This window comes from Colletotrichum aenigma, assembly GCF_013390185.1.
Source record: "Colletotrichum aenigma strain Cg56 chromosome Unknown KSG_Cg56_contig04, whole genome shotgun sequence".
Lineage (NCBI taxonomy): Eukaryota > Fungi > Ascomycota > Sordariomycetes > Glomerellales > Glomerellaceae > Colletotrichum > Colletotrichum aenigma.
This window is the reverse complement of record NW_023500910.1, coordinates 3,166,944-3,188,295: the sequence shown is the minus strand read 5'-3', so window position 1 is coordinate 3,188,295 and position 21,352 is coordinate 3,166,944. Positions and strand designations below refer to the sequence as shown.

Here is a 21,352-nt window from a genome sequence, read left to right as displayed (position 1 = left end):
CACGCTACCCCTCCATCCTCCGCGGGGGCCATTCAACCCAAGGAGCAGAGGGCCGAAGATAGGCTAATGCATTGGTTGACGGTTTATTGCCCCCCCTCGGATATGGAGGTCGATTGACTGGTCAGAACGGATAGCTTGCCTATTTCGAACCCGATGTTCTCCGCATTTTCCGGGAGCCTAGAAGCTCCGGCCAGGAGCTTGACACCGCAACGACGGACGACGGTGGATGCATTGGCCAATTGGGCCACGGCCAGCGGGTATCTTTCCCCTCGGGGGAGCTTCGACTGGAGACTAGGTAGCGCCCTTCTCGGCAACGAAGAAAGTGGGCGAATCGGCCATATCTATGAAAGTGGCAGACTGAGGCTGTCTTCCAAACGGAGGCCGGGCCGGTTGCGGTGCACTGAGCCGGTCCCGCCGAATCGGCTGGTCTTTTTAAGTTGTCATGCACTTCTCCCGATAGACTTGAAACCAGGCATTTAATTTTTTTCCCAGCCGTCTTTTCCTTGTCTGAACCCCGACCTCTCAACCCATCTGCCTCAACTTCATCAACAAGAGACGATTAACTCATACACTACGAAAGACACGGACCATGAAGTTGACTTCTCTGCTGCTGGGCTGCTCGTCGGCTCTACTAGCTTCTGCTTGCGGCAACCACGGTGACGACAAGGAATGGACCAAGGCTGAGCTCGATGAGCTGGAGGCCAAATGGGGCTTTGAAGTGAGTCCGACTTTCTGACATTATGATTAGGCATCATGACTGACTCTTCTGGCAGTGGGGTTCGTAATCACCATCGGTGGCATCAGATACTCAACTCACAAGTATAGGCTTCACGGGCATCGGCACGTTTGCTCATCTCAAGCACGCAAAGTGCTTGACCACACCCCAAGAACTTTACGACATCGCCATCATCGGCGCCCCTTTCGACACGGCCGTGAGCTACAGACCAGGTATCAACGTCTCTGCATCGCTTGTGAGAACCCAACAGCTGAAACATGACCCTCAGGCGCCCGCTTTGGTCCCCGCGCGATTCGGCAGGCGGCCAGCAGACAGACGTCCTTCCGTGGCTTCAATCCCCGTGCCAACATCAACCCGTACGCCAACTGGGCCACCATTATCGACTGTGGCGACATCCCCGTGACGCCCATGGACAACGTCATTGCTCTCGACCAGATGAGCACCGCCTTCAGGGAGCTGGGACAGAGGAAGCCCGTTTCCTCGTCTCTGAGCAAGCCCAAGCTGATCACCCTCGGCGGCGATCACAGCCTAGCGCTGCCCGCGCTCAGGGCGTTGAAGGAGACTTACGGCCAGCTCCGCGTGCTGCACTTCGACGCGCACCTGGACACCTGGCACCCGGAAAAGTACCCCTCCTACTGGACGTCGACCCAGTTCAACCACGGCTCCATGTTCTGGATGGCCGGCAACGAGGGCCTCCTGTCCAACACCACATCCGCCCCCTCCGTCCACGCGGGCCTGCGCACCCGTCTGTCCGGCACGGACTTTTCCGACCACGAGGACGACACGGCGCAGAACTGGGTGCGCATCGCCGCCGACGACATTGACGAGATCGGCACGGCCGGCATCGTCAAGACCATCATGGAGACGCTCGGGACGGAGGACCCCGTGTACCTGTCGATCGACATCGACGTGCTGGATCCCGCCTTTGCCCCTGGCACCGGTACCCCTGAGCCCGGTGGCTGGACGACCCGCGAGCTGATCCGCATCCTGAGAGGTATCGAGGGTCTGAACCTCGTTGGGGCCGATGTTGTCGAGGTCTCGCCCGCGTACCAGAACGCTGGCGAGGAGACGGCGCTGGCCGCGGCGCAGGTCGTGTATGAAGTGTTGAGCTCCATGGTGAAGAAGGGGCTGGAGGGGATGGGCAAGGAGGGCAAGGCCGCTGCTGCTGTCGAGGCGGAGGTGAAGGATGAGTTGTGAGCGATGTGCTTTGGGGAATGATACCGGCGTCGGGAGGAAGCGATCATGGTGAGAGGATGGGGCGTTCAAAACGAGGACTGGCTACGCCCATGAAGCACACCCTTAGCTTGGGGTTGACGAACTGGATGACAAAGGCGCGTTGGGTTGGGTTTTGAGGTAAAGGCGGCGAAAGGCATCTCATGATCGACTCACATAGGGCCATTTACGGCCTATCTCCAGCGAATTTAGCGGCTTATATTGAAGATTAGAAACTGATTGGTTCGTTTTTGTTGGGAAGGTGTCCGTCAATGAGATGCTAGGTGATTACACCAGAATTTCGGCCAGCCCATGTACGACTTATGTGACAATCACAGCGCGCCGTTCTTCGCCTTGATCGCGCCTTGATATTGATATTGAATCACAAGTTCGAACCACCAGTTGGTTGTCTACAGCGGCTTTTTCCTCGAACATGCGAATCCCTAGCTGGGTTCACGTCAACTGCACCTTCTGCCACGCACGCCCGTCCTGATGTTCTACTTATTTGCGCTGTTCATCCTGATACGAGTGCTACTAGCATCGATTCGGCTCCAGTGAAGTGAATTATTACTCTCTTGACGAACAGACAGCGAGAGCCAGGTCACTTGCGCCGTCAGCCGAGTCTATATTCCCACATCCCGGCCGTATCTTGGTTCGGAGAACAACGGTCAACATAGCATGTCTTCGGAGATCAAGAACACCATCAATCACATGGCATCCCAGGACAGCATCAACAAGTCTGGCATGTCGGTGAGTTGACCGCCTTTCAATTCCCCTTCCACCTGCCCTGCTTGCTCTCATGACGAGTCAAGGGAGTGTGTTCGAAACTCCTATCTTCGGAGCCCAACCCTTTCGTTCAAGGGCCCGAGCTCCTCTCCAATCTGGGCCCCTTATCTCTGAGCAATTGAAATGCTCAATTGACACCCGCTCGAACCACAGGCATCGTCCTCAGCTCGTCCGGCGCGGGATTCACTGTTGACTTGTGTGCCTTAGCGTTGCCCGAGGGCCGGTAGCAACCACGGACCATATATTACTCGTCAGGTAGAGGTATCAAGGGGTCTGACCAGTGTAACAAACCCCTGGGAACGATGAGTGACTCACCCTTCCCTCGCCTGGTCTCTGGAATCGTAATTAGATAAACGAGGCCCTCGACGGAAGATGCTCGCCCGAGAGTAGCTCCTGTATTAATTCGCATCTTCTGGTGACATTTGTGTACTTTGTTCCCGGTTCGAAGGGTCAGGTTTTAGTGACTCACACGGCGCAGCTGCGGGAAGGTACATCAGGCCCACCCCTCCTTCGTCACCTTAGATTCCCCCTCCGTCTCGCGTTCCCACCAACTCAATCCGATTTTACTACCCCGCCATCCTCGCTCGACCGCAGCCCAAAAATTTCCCGCCTCACGTCCGGGACGAGAAACGAGTCAACAAACAACGTGTCCATTGCGGCCACCGTCACATACGCCCCCTTCTCCGAATTTGATTCAAAATTTAGTGGAAGAGAAGCCAGACACTTTTAGAAACACCGCAAACATGGCCGCCGTCCAAGAATTGGCCGAGCGCCTCAAGTCAGACGACAAGGTCTACATCGACACCGACGCCGGCGCCGACGAGCCCACGACCACGGGCACCGAATCCTCCCCCTTCAAGTCCCTCGCCGCCGCATACATCGCCAACATCGACACTCCCGGCCGCACGTTCTTGTCCCGCGCCTCCAAGACGGGCGACGACGAGGCCGCCCGCCTCGAGTGGAAGGAGCCTGCCAAGAGCGCTGTCAAGAAGGCCCAGTCCGCCCTTGACGCTCATAAGAAGAAGCTGGCCAAGGCCGCGCAGAACAAGGCCCAGGAGGAGGAGCGCGAGAAGCAGCGCCTGCAGACCCTCGAGGCCGCCAAGCAGATTGTCATCAAGGAGGATGAGTCACTCCCGCCCGCGAAGCGCATCACCATTGGCGAGAAGAAGGTCGAGCTCGGCGACGGCGATAAAAAGGGCGCCCGCGTCAAGATTGCCGGCCGCATCCACAGACTGCGCGAGCAGAAGCAGGCCACTTTCATCACCTTGATTGACGGATACGGTCACCTGCAGTGCGTTCTGCAGGCCGGCGATCTGACCAAGACCTACGATGCCCTCACCTTCGCGCAGGGCACTTCCCTCTGGGTTTACGGAGAGCTGAAGAAGGTGCCCGAGGGCCAGACGGCCCCCGACAACCGCGAGCTGCACGTCGACTACTACAAGGTCATCGGCAGCGCCCCCAGGGATGACGATGCCATTACCAACAAGGTCTCCCTGACCCAGAACCAATGGGACTCCCAGATGCTGGACAACCGCCACCTGGTCCTTCGCGGCGACAACGCGTCTGCTATCATGAAGATCCGCGCGGCTGTCGAGTGGGCCTTCACCAAGACCTACAAGGACCTTAAGATCACTAAGGTCTCCCCGCCTGCCCTCGTGCAGACCCAGGTCGAGGGCGGTGCCACGCTCTTCTCCGTCCCTTACTACGACGAGACCGCCTACCTCACCCAATCCTCCCAGCTCTACCTCGAGACTGTCCTCCCCAGTCTCGGCAGCGTCTACTGTATCGAGAAGTCGTTCCGTGCCGAGCGCAGCTTGACCCGTAGACATTTGGCCGAGTACTCTCACGTCGAGGCCGAGTTGGACTTCATCGAGTTCCCCGACCTGCTGGAGCACCTTGAGGAGGTCATGTGCCGTGTCATTGACAACGTTCTGGCCGACGAGGAGATTGCCGCCTTGATCAAGGAGCTCAACCCCGATTTCAAGAGGCCCGTCCGTCCCTTCATGCGCATGAAGTACACCGACGCCATTGACTGGCTCAACGCCCAAGATCCCCCCATCCTCAACGAGGAGGGCGAGCCCCACAAGTTTGGCGACGACATCGCCGAGGCTGCTGAGCGCAAGATGACCGACGCCATCAACAAGCCCATTTTCCTCACCCACTTCCCCACCGAGATCAAGGCCTTCTACATGAAGAAGGACCCCCAGGACCCCCGCGTGACCGAGAGCGTCGACTGTTTGATGCCTGGTGTTGGTGAGATTGTGGGCGGGTCGATGAGAATGGAGGGCTATGAGGAGCTGCTCGCCGCTTACGATAGAGAGGGCATCCCGTCCAAGGACTACTACTGGTACACTGATCAGAGAAAGTGAGTTTCTCCCCAACAATGATGAGTCCATACATCAGCGCTAACCACGACCTTTCTAGGTACGGCACCTCCCCCCACGGCGGCTACGGACTTGGTCTTGAGCGTTTCCTGGCCTGGCTCGCCAACCAGCACACCGTCCGCACGACATGCTTGTACCCCCGTTACATGGGCCGTTGCAAGCCGTAAATAGGTGGGCTGTCGTCGTGAGACAGACGGTGGTGTGTAGTAGAAAGTCTAGCGTGCTTGAAAAGAAAAGAGGGAAAACGCTGCGGCGAGGCATCAGCGAGATCATTCAGGGTTTTTTCAGGGGACTTTGCAATGGTTTGCCGGCATAAAGCTGGGCAAGGGTATCGGAGACGGGTCGGTCTAGATAGGAGTTACGGAATTCAAACCATCTCTTCTGCCGGAGCATGATTTCCCGGAGGACAAAAGCGGTTGTGAGCTCCGCGAAAGGTGACTTGTAATAAGAGACAACAAAAGCCAAAGCACCACACCGAAAGTGACAGACGCCCCGGTTGCCGTCAGAAACACTGCCGAGTGCCGACATGGTTGTTTTCCAACTCGGGTGACGTCGACTTTGAGGATTGAAATTCATTCGAAAACTCGCCGATTGGGTCCTGGCATACTGTCACCTTGTCTTGCCTGCCGGGGGGGAGCTCGTCATTTTCGACAGGCGAAAGACGCGAAAACAAAAAGCCAAAAAAAGAGCCCAATAGTGAGACATGGTGCGCGAGCCGAGCCTAGCACGACATGTTAATTTGCCCAAGCTTCAAATCTTGTCAACTCAAGTCAGACTTTAAGCTCTCGCCTTCTGCATACTGTTGGAACGGCAGGATAAAAAGCAGACGGACACACGCAGGCAAACCAACCACCACTACGTAGGACCGGGGGTGTCGTTTGTTCGCGGGCGATGCTTCCTGGTCTTCGACCAGGATCTGGCTCTGAACATTGGGCAGACAGGGGGAAATACGGATACTGGGTATGCTGGAGTCGCCAATTGAGGGACGAGGAATTGTAGGCCCGGAGCCTGTTAGAGGAGCTGCAGCGTCTCCTTCGCCCTGGCCCGGCCGATCTTGTGTTTGAGGCGTCTACATCAGACCTCTTCTAGAAGGACTTGGTGCCATGCTCTTCAGAAAGGGGTGAGGAGACTTTGGTGGATGCCCGCCGAGTCGAGGAGCCGGCCGGCCTTCAGCCCCGGTCTGTGCGGTCGAGCCGTGGTTGCGAGGCGGCTGTCGTGCGTGGAGAGTATGTGGCAGTACCACCCGAGACCTTGGAGGGCAAAATGTTTTCGTTCGTCTTGTGCTTGTCTGTGGTTTTGCGGGATGCCTTTCTTTCAACTTCTCTGGAGCCTAGTCCCTCTAGTTCGGACTATTGATCAGGAACACGAATTGTACCTTCGATTACCGGCATACCATCGCGGCCGCCCTCGAATGCGGCAGATCGCGTGCGCACTGATGTCCCGGCGATCGGCCAGCAGGCGGGGACAGCGACCATTGGATGCTGCCAAGGGGTTCAAGGGGAAGAACCGAGCGGGCGCTGGCGCGTACAGCTAGACGATTCACGGGGCGGCAGATTGAAATGAACGGTGCAGTCAGTAAAGCAGGTGGTGGGGATGCGCACCGGGCATGTCCATCACAGAACCCGGAGCCGTCGGACAGGGCGTTCGGAAGGGTGGCAAGGTTTGTCCAGCGAACAAGACACAACGTCGTAGCAGCCAACAGGCTATCCATGAAGCTTAAAACCCAATTATGGAGGGCTGCGGTGGGAGAATGCTCGCCGGCAGCTGGCTTCCTCGGATGTATGGCATGGCAGGGCGCCAAGGTATTTTGGCTGGTGATTGTGGCCGGTATTGACAAGCGACAAAGCAACCAGCCTAGCCTCTCTTATGTTTGACTCAAGGACGTTGTTGCTCAACGGTGTGGCGTGGGTCGACGCTGCAAACCGAGGTGGCCCGAGAAAAACGCACTTCTGGCAGCGGAGGAAAGCCATGGCTGTGGTCAGTTGATGATCTGATGAGAGAGGCAATTGGACGAGTAATGACTTGATGCGAGGCGGATCTAATGCGGATACTGCCTGCAGCTGACGGTTCCAGCTCCATTCAAGGGGCGTGGACGTTGCCGCTGCCGCTGTGCGTCTGCGTCGGGTCGAGCACATGCATTGGCGCTTTTGGTACCATCGCGGCTATGTAAGGCACCACGGGCAAGGGGAATTTTGTCCTCTTTGAACAGCGGCTGGAATGTACGCGGTACATCGCTTGACAGGTCTCGAATGTCGTTGGTCTTCTCATGTATCCGTTTTACATGTTACTTTCGAGTCGAGCAAACCATGAGTAGGCCACCACATTGAGCGGCCTGGGTAGGTATATGGCCAATGGCTCTGAGGCAAGACAAACGTAGGATACGGCGTTGCGATGAGTTCGGGAAGTGATCTGAGAGGTCAAAGATATCTGGTTCAGGTGGTGCAGCATTCGGCTTTTGCTTGGCGGCGCTTGGAATTCCGAGTCTGGGTCCAGAAGCCAAGCTTGGTTTCGGCCAGTTGTTTCTCTCGCCATTTCTGTCAAGTCTCTGCATATTTGAAGGGTACGAATGATGGTGTCGGGACACTGGCGAAAGCTAAGCCACGGCTGACGGGGCCAGCCGCGTTAGAGGTTTTCAAGATATTGACCTGAAGTTGGATTCTCGTGTCCCAAAGCCCCCCGTAGCAGTCTGGGGGTTTTGATGAACCCAGGCTCCTTGCAGCGGTGTTTCATCCGAATAGCTGGACAGAAGTGGAGGCAGGCCGAGGTCGCGTAGGGGTAGAAAGTCGATATCACGGTAGCAACACCCGACGATTGTAAGTCCAAGATGGAGGAGTCTCGAATCCATTGCGTAGCCAGCCACAGACACTGTGCTGCATATTTATGGTCGGTCTTGTCTCCGAAGAGTGTCGTGTAGTGGGGGATAAGCAGCGTTAGGTGCGAGCTGTATCGCAATTTTGGAGCAACGGCACGTCCGTCGATATTCTCGCGCTCTGGCGTTCTAGAGCGTGGGTTCAGAAGATGTTGTGGGATGAGCGGCGAACCGAGAGAAGGATGAGCGGGCCAGATTCCACGAGTGTGGTGTGCAAGATTGAGGTGCAGCCGGTGCAATTTCAATTCTTCATCAGAGGCGCTGAGAGACAGGCGGGAGTTCGGATATCTGGGAGGTTCGCACAACTAACTGCAGGTCATCCGTACTAAGTGTGGGCGTAGGCAGACACCAGAGTATTGGAGTGGAGACCGAGCTTGGAAGACGCTCTGGCAAAGGCGGCTGTCAATGTTCCATCGAGCTGGGTGGGGAGAATGATGAACCCTTGGAGGATTGTCAATTGATCGGGGAAAGTGTTAGGAACCGGACAGACCAGGCCAGAAAAGGCCGTGCCTTCCCCTGTCGGCCAGGTGGGAGCAAGGGGAAGGCTGGCTGGAAGCGGCCAGGGATGTGATCAGGGGTTTTTCGGAGGGGACGCACCTTACTTACGGATACCCTAGCCTCTAGGGAAGGAAAGGAGGGGCTCACGGTGCAGAGCAGGTATTGAGCAAGAATGCCCGTACCTGACAAGGCAATATCGGCAAGCTGGCTGTGCACGCAGACAGGGCCATGCAGCGCCAGCAGAGCACAACCACTATTCACCCCGTCACCCAGTAGGGCAGCTAGTAGTAAGTAATGCTTATTTGCTTGACTCTGTCTGTCAGCGCAAAAAGACCGACTCATTCACCTCTGGCCACGTCGCTGTGCACTTGCACTGCACTTCAGTGTTGTCTCGGAGATGGAGAATCGCGTTCGTAGATGGCTAGCGTCGACCAGATCCCCTGGATGTCTGCCCAGCTGCCGCCACTCAGCAAAGTCCACGATGGTCGACGGGGGCTGAAAGTCGAGGTGGCACTTGACCAGCCGACAAATCAGGAGAAACGAGGCTCAAGCTCCGAGTCTTCGCAATTGGAGATGGAGGTCCAAGGCCAGCCAGGGCCCAGGGGAGAGGGGCTTAAAGGGGGCCAAAAAAGGGGACCAGGCCAGGGGCCGCGAAGGCTGTAGATGTGGATATTCGACACTAACAAGTCATGGACGGAGGGCAGAAAATGGCTTAAGCCGACCGAGCCTGGAGGTAAGGTAGAGGGAGCAATTGCAAGAGTGAAGATGCGAGCCTGGTGTGTCCGTACGGCGGTAGGCAAGTAGGACCTCTACGCACTGGCTGAGTGGTTAGGTTGGTTGGTTGGCGGGTTGTGGAGATGGCGGCTCACCCGCATCCGCATCCAGGGCGAGGAGGCTATCCGATTATCGTACCTTACCTAGAGGTGCAGGTGCAATGTGCAATGTGCATGACTGGGACAGAGCAACGAGCAGCTTCCCGTAATTGCAAGCCTTGCCAAGCAGTATCAACTCGACGAGGCAGGCTAGTCGGAGCAGCGAATGCATCTCATCTCACCTAGAGTTGTGGAATTTCCACTGCTTACGGGCAAGAGGCCCAGGAGACGGAAACTTTCAAGTAGAACTTGTCGTCTAGAGTAGGTGACCGACTAAGTAGTGCTTTGCGTACCGACCTTACTCAGGGGACTCGACAGAGAAGTACGAATGCAGTACGTATGGGCCGGCCCATTGCGCGAACCCCGTCGAACTAGAGACAAACCAGTGGTGGTCCGTAGATGGCGGCGTGATGACGCTAAAGAACCACCATGGCGGTAGATGTTCAAGTCTCGTGGTTGTGGCTAATGAGAAATGACGGCTGGCTGGCCCTACCCGCCGCGAACTTTTTGGGGTTTGCATTTGAGCTTGGGGGAATGTGAGAGTCGATGATGGGCGCGGGTCCTGTTGGCCGTATCCGTATTGCAAGTCGCTGTTGATGCACGTCCCATCATGTAGGTACTTCAGCATGCTGATGACAATAGAGTGGTTCCCGTCACATCACAATGAGCATCATCATCGACGATGCTCTCTGACTGTCTGACACTTTTATCCAATGTTCATCACCGTTGGTAAAGTCAGTGCCAGAGACCCCGGTCAGGGAGTTGTGCCACGGATGTACCTTGCGTTGGCTCCTGATTATTTGTGCAGATCGGCCTGAAATGCCAGCAACATGCTGTGTTCGGTACGTACCCCGTGCGATACAAGGTTAGTCCAATGTTCCGTCGCCCGTTGGGGACTCGAGAGCTCATCCTCGTCCCCCACTGCGTCCACCGTCCACCGCCCACTGTCAGTCGCCAGCACTGTGAGAGCGGTGCCTGCCTGACCTAAGACGGCTCGTCTGATTGGTCACCCGCCTGGCAACCCCTTTCCACGTCTCTTTCTCCTCCCCACCTTCCCCCCTAACTGCAACCGTGCAGCACGCCCAGAAGGGGCCATCACGCCGTTGAAAGTATCTTTGACGTGTAATTTCTAACGCAGAATACTCACCAAGGGGGGCGACCTCATGCAAAGGCCCCAGGGGGCCGCCGTTGGCACCGACTGACAAGACGAGATGGACTGACGGACGGATGGATGGGCACGCGGACAATCAATCAGTTGGGCCGGTCTGGTCTACGGCCTACCAAAAGTCTAGGTCCAGGTCCGTCCAGGTCCAACGAAACAGAGAGTTAGTTAACTGCCTTTGGGACTTGGACCTGGATACAACGAACGACCGTCCTACCGTCATACCGTCAGACCGTGGGTGTCAGGTTCCTGTCAGGGTGGGTGGTGATGGATGTGCGTGGGCCGCACGTAAGGTAGTGTACGGATACCGCGTGCCAGCCATCCTGATCAGTGACCAGCGCCGAGGAGAAGGCAGAGCCAAGCAATGGAGAGCGAGGCAGACGGACGAGCCGTGCAGTCAAACCCGTCCAGTGATGCTGAGTACCTAGGCACCGTCGGTCGTCTGTACTTTCAAGCCGCTGGAAAATCGACAAAAACATTTGAACATTGGCGGCGGCGAAGAATTAAGGTACTGGGTAGAATGGACATGGACGTGAGGTGTAGAAAGACACGCAACAACTGTTACCTACCTATCCGTACACGCACACCAACGCATACACACACATACATACCCACACACCCAAAAGCAAAGTACCAAGTCTTCATATCGCGGCTGTCAATGGTCTTGGCCACGAATAAGTGCAGAACTCTCTCGCCCCCTTCCCTTTTACTTCTCTGCCCCGCCGGCATTGCTTGACCTTTCTTTCTCTTGTTTCCTCTCTCCTCTCTCCCTCTTCACCTACCCTACCTAGCACGGGAATATCTCAAGGTGGTTGCCGGTCTGCCATCTGCCCCGTGTACGTGCGTGTGTGTGTTCTTGGGGAAGAGAGGTTTGAGAGGATACCTCACAGATATTCGTACCTACCTTACCTACCATTGCGGCGGGAAAAGACAGACGGGCGGTGTACTTTGCTGCCATTCGTCGAATCGTACCAACACCAGCCGACCCTCGCTGCAGTCTGCAGTCTGCAGTCTGCTTGCTGCTGCTGCTGCACTGCTGCACTGCTGCACTGTCAACCGCACCGCGCTGCTCCAATCCCCCGGGCTCTGCTAGCCTCCTGTGGGTAAGGCACTGTGGGTTCTCCTCCCCTAATCCTGGTCAACCTCATCAAACTTAGCGCAGCCAATTCTAGTTGCACCCTTTTGGGTAATCAAAAGCCTACACGAACCCCCCGGAACGCAGCGCGTGTACCCTCGCTACCCTTACCTCTCGACTCCGTCCTGGGCCTGCCACCTTACTGCATACTCCTCCCTCTCCGCTCTTCTGCTTTTTTGCTCACCTCTTTTTTTTACGCCCTCCCTCTCACGCGCACACACACACGCTCTCTCGCTTCTCACTCTCGCTTCCTGGCATCTTCCTCCCCTTCCTTCTTTCTTCCCTCCTTTTGCTGCTTCATAACCCTGCTCTCCTCTTCTGGTTACCTTCTCCTACCTTACCCTACTTCTCTCTCCACCCGCCACCCCCTTCTCAACTTCATCTCCTCTCCTCCAACCCTCGCCACCTTATACCTTCCCCAATCCTCCTCTTCACCCCCGTCCTCCCTTTTTCTTCTCCATCCGCCCGCCCTCATCCTCAACCTTCCCACCTTCTATTCTTTATTCTTTCCAGCCAATCCGCGAGTCGCCGCTGACGACCTCACTGGCTCATGCGATCGTTACGGCTTCTGCCATCTTGACCAATCTTTTACCTTGGCTTCCACATTCGTTGCCCGTATAACCTTCGTCTATAATTCTTTGACCACCGCTAGCTCGACCTGCAAGGAGCCATTCACCAAGTCGTACGACTCGATCCGAATCGCATACACGACCTTGACTCAGCAGACGGTACCTCAGAATCGACCTCGCCAGCGAATCGCAACTATTGCTTCCAACATTTGCTACACAGCTTAACAACCTGTTCAAGTTCTTGCTCCAGCAGAGAAAGAGACAATCCGTAACCGGACTGCTCCGTGCCCAGTCAACCCGGCGAGATACCAACTCCAGTTCGATCCCTTTCGACAGTCCCGCTGCCTGAAGCGCCCACACGCGAACTTTGGGTTTCGTTGTTTCGATTTGTATAATTCACTGTATTCGACTTGGACACCAAAGCCTACTCCGTAAACGCTCCAGGCCAGATTTGAGACACGACCACTTAAACGTCGACGTTACGGTTCTCATCGAGTCTCGTAGCTTGCGAACGCGCCAGTCTCCAGCTTTCCGTGCCTGCTCGGGGCACGTTTAATCTGTCAAAACGGCGGTTCTATCCCAAATCGGTCGGGACAACCTTGTCCCTCCGCATCTACTCGGGATGCAGGAAATCCAAGGACCGGTCGGCCAGGGCGGCCCCAGTGCGCCTGGCAACCGCTTCCCCGGACATGCTTCCAAGCCTTCCAACAGCGACACCGGCTTCTCTCATGGAGCTTTCACTTCCAACATCTCTGGCTTTGCCGACAGGCACCCTCGCCGCGGCAACATTCCCACCATCAACACCCAGCCCTTGACCCAGCACCAGCAGGCTCCTCCGTCCGCCGCCGATATGGCCACTCCCGGCACCGCCTTCGACATGCAATTCACCCCTCTGCTGCCTTCTCAGCTGCTCCTCGGAAGCCCCTTCCAGCCCGGTACCCCTGCGGCCTTTGCCAGCCCCCAGTTCCAGAACCTCCAGAGCTTCCAGCAGGCTCAGCAGCAGGCTCAGCAGCAGCAGCACCAGAACGGCCCTATGAGCCCCGTCCAGCAGAGCATGTCTCCTCAGCAGTACCAGGCCATGGTCTCTCCTTCGACTTACGGCGCTCCCCAGTTCTTCCAGCCTCAGTCCCCCACGAGCGGTGGGTTCAGCAACATGCAGATTCCCATGCAGCCCAGCTCCCCTGTCTCCATGGGACCTGGCATGGTAACCGGCACCAGCCGCACCGTCTACCTTGGCAACATTCCCCCTGACACTTCGGCTGAGGAGATCCTGGGTCACGTCCGCAGCGGACAAATCGAGTCCGTCCGTCTTCTGCCCGACAAGAACTGCGCCTTCATTTCTTTCTTGGACGCTAGCTCTGCCACCCACTTCCACTCTGATGCCATCTTGAAAAAGCTCTGCATCAAGGGCCAGGACATCAAGGTTGGTTGGGGCAAGCCATCCCAGGTTCCCACTTCGGTGGCTTTGGCTGTCCAACAGTCGGGTGCTTCTCGCAATGTCTACCTGGGTAACCTGCCAGAGGACATTACCGAGGAGGAGTTGCGCGAGGATCTTGGCAAGTTTGGTGCCGTTGACACGATCAAAATCGTCCGCGAGAAGAGCATCGCCTTCATTCACTTCTTGTCCATCGCCAACGCGATCAAGGCAGTCTCCCAACTTCCTCAGGAGCCCAAGTGGCAGGCCCCTCGTCGCGTTTACTACGGTAAGGACCGTTGCGCTTACGTTTCTAAGACGCAGCAGCAGAACGCTGCTCAGTACCTTGGGATCGCGCCTGGCTACGCGCACATGCTCACTGGTGCCGACCGCGACTTGATCTCCAACGCTCTGGCTCAGCAGTCGGTGGCTGCAGCTGCTGTTGCGACGACCGCCGGTGGTATCAACAACCTCGGTAACCGTACCATCTACCTGGGCAACATCCACCCCGAGACGACGATTGAGGAGATTTGCAACGTCGTTCGCGGTGGTCTCCTTCACCACATCCGTTACATCCCTGACAAGCACATCTGCTTCGTCACGTTCATTGACCCTACAGCGGCTGCTTCCTTTTATGCTCTGAGCAACCTCCAGGGCTTGATGATCCACAACCGCAGACTGAAGATCGGTTGGGGCAAGCACTCCGGTGCTTTGCCTCCTGCCATCGCCCTTGCTGTCAGCGGAGGAGCCTCGCGTAACGTGTACATTGGCAACTTGGACGAGACCTGGACCGAGGAGCGCTTGAGACAAGACTTTTCCGAGTATGGCGAAATCGAACTGGTCAATGCCCTGAGGGAGAAGAGCTGTGCTTTCGTCAACTTCACCAACATCGCAAACGCCATCAAGGCTATCGAGGCCGTACGCAGCAAGGACGAATACAAGAAGTTCAAGGTCAACTTCGGCAAGGACCGATGCGGCAACCCCCCTCGTCAGCTGTCTCAGCAGCAGGCCCAATCCCCTCGTACTGAAGGTGTCTCTTCGCCGCCGCCCACTGGCTCCCAGAACTCGGGTTCTCCCACCAACGGCAACACCCCTCAGCAGTCCGCCACCCTGTTCAATGGAAACAACAACCCCTTGACCCTGTACTTGAACCAGGTCTCTCAGCAGGCTCAGCATCAACAACAAGCCCACCAGCAGCAGCTGTACGGTCAACAACAGGCTCTGTTTGGCACCGCTCAGTCCTCCCCCAGCGAGCTTTCCATTGACGTCCAGTCGCAGGGTCCCATCTCGGGCCACCAGCAGTCGGCCAGCATCTCCAATGGCTACCCTCAGAGTGCCTCCGGCCCTGGCCCTACCACGATCGGTGGCCTCTTGGCCCCTGGCAACGGTCGCGGCCAGCACAACCGTGCTGTCAGCTTGCCTGCCCTGAACCCCGGCTTCGAGAACGGCGGTGTTCCCTCGCACGAGGGCCCTGAGCGCCGTGGCCACCAGTACCAGGCCAGCTTCGGCGGTATGGGTGCTGGGTACGGACTCGCCATTCAGGGTGGTCTGAACGGCTGGGTTGAGGAGGAGGTTGCCAACTAAGTCAGCTGGTTGCCTTCCCTCCCCCCAACATGATGCTTTAGGAACATAGCGGAAAGATTGGTTAATTGTTGTAATTGCATCTCGCGTCTTCTCACTTCTCCTTCATTTCTTGATTCTTGATTCAATTTCATCTTTTTTTGTTCTTCTAATCTATAATTTTGGCCGGTTTGGCAAGGTGGTCTTGGGCTGTTTTCCCGATCCCAGGGCACGGGGAGGAGACTACCACACAAAATCGTTTGGCACACCCCTTTCATGCATATGATTGTGGTTGAACATAGCAGCAGATACCAGATTATGATATGCCTGGAACATGGCTTCATGATCCGTAGCCAACGTGGAATGGAATGTAAAAATGAGCCCACGGCGGGCTAGAGGAACGCGGAGAGAGGATCTAGAGAGCGGAAGCGATGCTGGCTTTGCGAAGCAGCGGCATCGCCAGCATGTACGTGTATTAGAGCGTCGTTCAGGAAAGGTATAGGTTTCCCTGAACAAAATGCAAGCGATCTCCGTTTGTAAAACTCTCGTGTCAATGTGCCGCTGTGAATCAGTTTGTTTGCTCGTCCTTGGCTACAGTAGTCGACGGGATGTGTCTTTGCAGGATGCTCTTGAAGATCTCGCTCACTTCAACGTGACTGTATTTGGGTCCGTATGTCACTCCCCCTCCAGCCCCCCAGGAACCGGCAATCTCCATGATGCGGCGCCAGGCATCGATACCCAACCTGTACAACATCAGCACTCAAAAGTACGCTCTTGTGACCGGTTGAAGTGAAGAAGGACCGGTTTGATCGCCACCAATGCTTTTTTTGCCCAAGTAAACGTCACGTGTGTTGTATTCTACTCATTTCCCGAAGGCGCGCCTACAGCGGTTGTGATTTATGGGCCTCCGCCAACGCGCCTTCATACAGAATCCCGAGCTGGAATTTCTACATTTCACAGCGTTGGAGGATGATTATTGGATTAGCGGTTGGAAAGCCAGATCGTTCTCTTCACCGTGGGCACTGCGGTATTATTGACATGGTCGTGTACAGTGGTCGTGTACAGGCTCGGTTGAGTTTGAGAGGTATGGAGGTCACGTATATGCATGAATACTCATTCAAGCATGGTACGTACGCTGGCCATGGCGAGAGAGGGAGACAGACTCTCTATGTTTCTTTCTGTCGATGCTGTGGTCACCCAGCAGGTCTTCGAGAAGCCAGGGCCTCCGGATCTTCAGTTCACGATTGTCTCGACGAGAGTGTCCAGGGAACAGCTTTTCTGTGAGACGTGGTTCAGTTAGTGGCAGAAGGGATATGCTGACGGTTAAAGGGACTCATATTGCTCCTGCATTGAATCCACCGTAAAGCCCGAACACCTTGATGTAACACCGTGCTCAGCTCCGGCATGGTTCAGTTTGTTCACTTGGATACGTGTGATTCTTGTAGTCTCTGCTCTGTGTTTCTCCAGACTGAAACCCCTGCACAAGCTTGGCGGTGTTTTTGTAAAAGCCCACTACATCATCGGAAGGGATGAAACGTAACCAATCGGGTATTTTTCTGTGCAATATGATGAACGACTAAGTGTGCGGCCCTGTAGTCCCTGTAAATGTGGCACATCTCTCAGTTCTATCCGTAAAAAACCCGCTCGTCAAAAAACATGCTGTCTCTTTTGGAACCTTAACTGTCAAAACATTACTCCGTCATCTCAAGTAGAGTCATTAGTATCCAGCCGGCTCCGGGCTGGCCGGGATAGCTGGGGCGTCGAGGTTCGTGCGGCACTGTTGCTTCCAGTTCTTGGGGGTGTACTTGTCGACGATCGACTTGAAGGCGGCCTGCGTGACATGTCAGAATTGCGCATGTTGGGGCCGTTAGGGTCTGATCGGCAATGCTTACCAAGGTGCAAAACGACTCGTCGCCTTCAAGATGGCTTCCAGCAGGCTTGCAGCCGGGGATGGTGACGGGCTCATCGTTGTATCTCAGTCTCACGTAGTATCCGTCTAGCTGGTTCTTCTCAGCTTCAGTGAGGTCGGAGGTGGGCTTACGACCGATCCCCGGCGGCGCGGTGCCGGGAGACGGAGTGCTGGAGCGGCCAAACGAGAACCATGAGTTGAACCAGCTGGCTGCCTGAGGGGTGGTAGCAGCTGGCACAGTGGTGGAAGTCTCTACGGCCGGGACCTTTGAGTCACGGAACAGTTCAATGGCGATGTGGCTGGTGAAGGGGGGCCACTTGTCATTGCCGAAAGCACCCAGACTAGACAACACACCTGCCAAGGTGGTATCATGGCAACCACTCATGCCAAACCTTACGGGATGGGGAGCGGCGCCGGGATTCTTGATTTCGTAGTCACAGTCGGCCGGAGTGTGCTCCACGCTGCCGACCATGCGAGCCACAGCATCGCCCATCAAACCACCGATGCCCAGGGTACGGTACTCCTGACTCTCCTTATATCCGCTATACCACTCCTCGACACCAATCTTCTCTATGATTGAAATGGCTCTGGCATCGTAGAACTCGGAGGGAAGCTTCGTCTGTGGGCCATGGGCACGCGTGGCATTGATACTGTCCATGACACCACTCAATCGAGGACGGGAGTCGACGGCAACTCGCGAGCCTGGGGGCATCCACTTGCCGAGTTTCTTGTTCAGGTATTCCATCTCTGGCGTGTCGTTCCACCGGTCGGCAGTACGCTGGGCAAACGCGCGGGAAAGGACGGCAAAACGACGGCACATGCCATCGTTTGGGAAGAGAGTTTCGTCTGGCTGTAATCGGGTGATGATGGCGAGGGTCGGCAGGTCGGGGGCTCGGTTCTGAGTTGGGTAGAGGCCGGTAAGAGCCTGTTGCAGCGATTCCAGAGCTCTGGGGACAGGAGTTGAGCGCAGGTAGAGGGAGTCTGCGTTGGTGAGGTCCGCGGGAAGGAAGCCAAGGCGGTCGATGTAGAGGTTGCGGAAACGACGGCCTAAGTTGCGAGTGGTCTCCCGACCGCGGTCGGTAAGCATGCCATGGTCACATATATCGTCGAGCTCGGCGTTGGGGCCGGCGGCGATGATGGGGCTGTCATCTGCAGGGTTGAAGGTCTCGAGGCGGCGCTTCCAGTCAAGATAAGAATACTCTCCCGTGTCGGGATCCAGGACGGCGGAGCGGAGGTGGCGGACGACGCGGCAGTAGGGCCAGTACGGAGGCAGGCCGGTTTCCTGGAAGCGTGGGGTGACAGGCGTGCGCTCACCGTGGCGCAGGAGGATCTGCACGAGCTGGAGCTTGAGCTGCGGAGGGTACAGCTGGCGCAGCTCGGCATCAGTGTAGGGTTTGCGAGGCTCAAGGGTCGTCATAGTTTCGGAGCTAAAGAGACAACGCGAGAGAATGAGTGTTTGGAGAGGAATGCTTGTGACACTGACGCTCGCACGGGGGAGGTCGGGGGGGAGGAGGAAAAGGGAAGGGCAAAGGTAAAGGTGGTGAAAGATACAACTCAGCCCAGCTTAGCAAACAGAGTATATCATGGGATGAGACAACGGAAGTGGAAAGAAGCCGGCGAAGCTCAGAACGCGCAGTCGCTAGAAGCAGATGGGTTTCCTTTGTTCCGCGAGGCAATCGGTTGGACCAGCCCCCTCGTGTGGCTCTGAGGTGGTACCTTGCGTGTGAGAAACAATAGAAGGCCGCAGACTGTAGGTGGGACGGAGGATGGAGGATGGGGATATGCGGGGCAGGGATTCTGACGTTGGGAGCAAAGCCAAGCTACCTTACCTACCTTACCTACGTAACCTACCTACCCAAGTGTTGTGGTTGCGGGTGAGGCTTTTGGCCCGCGGCTATGCTACCTAAGCAGCAGGCACCTTGGCGTACCTACCTTACCTACGCAGTACGTGTAGGGAAGCTAGTGAGACGATAAGCTCCTTATCGGAAGAGCCAGTCCACCACGCAAGGTATCCGTACCTAGGTAGGTAAAATGGGAAGTTACTAGGTAGTATGTGGCACAGTACCGAGGTACCTCACCGCCGCACTGCTGCTTGCTCTTCGGGCAAGTATCGTCCATCCTGCGCCGCACATCGGCCTAAATCGCAATCTGGAATAACGGTAGAACGCCCAAGCAAACTCATCTGAAGTTGGAGGCAGGTTGCGAGTTTGGGCTTTTGTCAGGCCATAGCCTGAGCTTACCTTTTGACGGCGGCACCTAATACTTGCTTCTACCCACCACACGTCTCGAGCAATCGGGTCCGACCCGCGAGATTGCGTTCCCGACTGCAGAATTCCCTGTTATGCATTTGTCTTTACCCATGTGAAAGTCCATCCACAGCCTTGTATTCTGTCGATATGTATTTCGCATTGCTGCGTCTATATGTTATTTTCTTGTTCATATACCCTCTCTTGCCGTAAGCATCGCCTGCATCCAGTAAGATCGACCAAGCTGCCTGATCGAAGCCGATCGACAGTCAGGAATACCGGGTCGTCGGGTGCCGCAATCGCCGTCGATGCCGGCCGAGAAGGGGGAAAATGGACCAATGACGTCTTCGCTAATTGGCGTCCGGGTCTACTCGAGCATGCCTAGCGCGTGTGTAGCATGTGCCACTGACATAATCAGACCGAGAGAGAAGTAACGAGGACTTGGAGCAATGTCACTGACTACACGCAAACAAACACGCGTCGCTTCACCGCGAGACACGATCCCATGCGATTGGAGCGGCCGCCGCAGCACAGGTGCAACGGTAGAGAATTCGGCTCGAAACAAAACGCAAAAGATGGATTCTCTTCTAGAGGAAAGAAAAAGACCGGGCGACAAGACAGGATCCATCCGTGCTGGGCAAGGCGGAGTCTTCCATGCCCATGATAGGCGGTGGACACTTGGCGGAGCACACAGAGGGTGACTCGGTGAGCAGTGTCAAACGGGCCGCATTTGAATCTGGCAGCCTGAGCCTGAGCCCCCAAACAGCCCCCTCGGACCGGAGATCGTTACGATGTACGACCGACGAAGGATCCCCCTGCCCTCGGGCGAGTGAGGCGCAGCTCTGTGCATATCAGACTTTGGCTCTTCGCTGCCGTAGTCCCTACACGGCGGGACGACATCAGCAAGCTTCCCTTCCATGCTCAAGGGCCGCCTTAGCTACGCGCTACCGCCGAGTACGTAGCCCGTCAACTCTGCGCGCTGCCAGGTACATTTCTTGGTGCTGCTACCACGCTGTACGTCAAAGTAACTGTCTGTCTTCTCGTCCTGCCCTCGTTCAAGGAACAAACCTGCTATGCAGTAAAGCAATACCGATTCGGGGGATAGCTGGCAGCCACACACGTGGATTGCCATTGCTGGGCAGTCTGCTGTTCTGCTCCAGCTCCAGTCGTGCGCTTGTGCCAGTGCCGGTGCCAGATAGTAGACGGTGAGTTACCTCAGGGTGTGGTAGGCGCGATTCAAGGCCATTCCTTATATAACTAAACTCGGTCCTTCCCTGCCCCCAGGGTCGCAGTCGTCATTGCCAAATCAATCGTTCAGATCCAGATTTCAAAGGGGGGTTGCATTGAACCGCCTTCTTTCAACCCCAAAACATCTTCACCAACTTTACCCAACCTACGAACCCAACACGAACCTCAGCTGGGGATTCCTCCCGTGGCGACCACTTTTCCTTTTCTTTCGGGCCGCCTCAAATCGTTCTCTAACCCAACTTCTCCCCCAGCTCTTGTACTTTCTTTCAATCAGCCATTTTCGGTTTTCGAGCATTCTTTTGGGTATTCATCCGCATCTGCCTCGGTGCTGCGTTGGCTGGTGTCCACTCTTGCTCCCCCAAAAAGGACACTGAGCATGTGCTTGAACTAACCCCGGAACGCCCGGCTCTACAAATCTGCGACTTATATAAACAACCCTGCGACCCGACGATTCTCGCACTCTTTCCGCGTATTGCAGGAATCTCACGATGGTTGCCATGTCGCAGAAGGAGAATCTCACCTTAAGGATCAATTCGCCTCCAGGCCCCATAGAAAGGGTCCCGTCTGAGGATCCTGTCTATGGCGAAGACGATCAAGATGGCGCCCAGTCTGTCATGCAGCCCGCCTTGAACGCCGTCGCCACTCGCCTCACTCTACCAAAAACATCTGCTGCTGAAAAGGCTGCGGCTATGGAAACCAGGCAAAGTCGCCGAGCTTTTGATTCTGGTCTTCCTAGTAGTGAAGATTCTTCG

General features: G+C 56.1%; 4 protein-coding genes across 4 annotated transcripts; 3 read left to right on the top strand and 1 right to left on the bottom strand.

Annotated features, from left to right (window-relative positions):
• Positions 1–589: 589 nt before the first annotated feature.
• GBU1 (Guanidinobutyrase) lies at positions 590–1,933 on the top strand (the record flags this gene model as incomplete). The annotated part of the gene is made up of 4 exons (XM_037321988.1): positions 590–718; positions 774–781; positions 821–948; positions 1,005–1,933. 4 exons carry the CDS (start codon positions 590–592, stop codon positions 1,931–1,933), a joined length of 1,194 nt encoding a protein of 397 aa, XP_037180450.1.
• A 1,544-nt stretch (positions 1,934–3,477) lies between these two features.
• Positions 3,478–5,285, top strand: CGCA056_v006738 (Asparagine--tRNA ligase; the record flags this gene model as incomplete). Its single annotated transcript, XM_037321987.1, has 2 exons — positions 3,478–5,099; positions 5,159–5,285. 2 exons carry the CDS (start codon positions 3,478–3,480, stop codon positions 5,283–5,285), a joined length of 1,749 nt encoding a protein of 582 aa, XP_037180451.1.
• A 7,560-nt stretch (positions 5,286–12,845) lies between these two features.
• nrd1-1 (Negative regulator of differentiation 1) lies at positions 12,846–15,221 on the top strand (the record flags this gene model as incomplete). Its single annotated transcript, XM_037321986.1, has 1 exon — positions 12,846–15,221. One exon carries the CDS (start codon positions 12,846–12,848, stop codon positions 15,219–15,221), a length of 2,376 nt encoding a protein of 791 aa, XP_037180452.1.
• Positions 15,222–16,914: 1,693 nt separating this feature from the next.
• On the bottom strand, positions 16,915–18,523 carry CGCA056_v006736 (putative acid phosphatase; the record flags this gene model as incomplete). Its single annotated transcript, XM_037321985.1, has 2 exons — positions 16,915–17,028; positions 17,090–18,523. 2 exons carry the CDS (start codon positions 18,521–18,523, stop codon positions 16,915–16,917), a joined length of 1,548 nt encoding a protein of 515 aa, XP_037180453.1.
• Between the last annotated feature and the right edge of the window lie 2,829 nt (positions 18,524–21,352).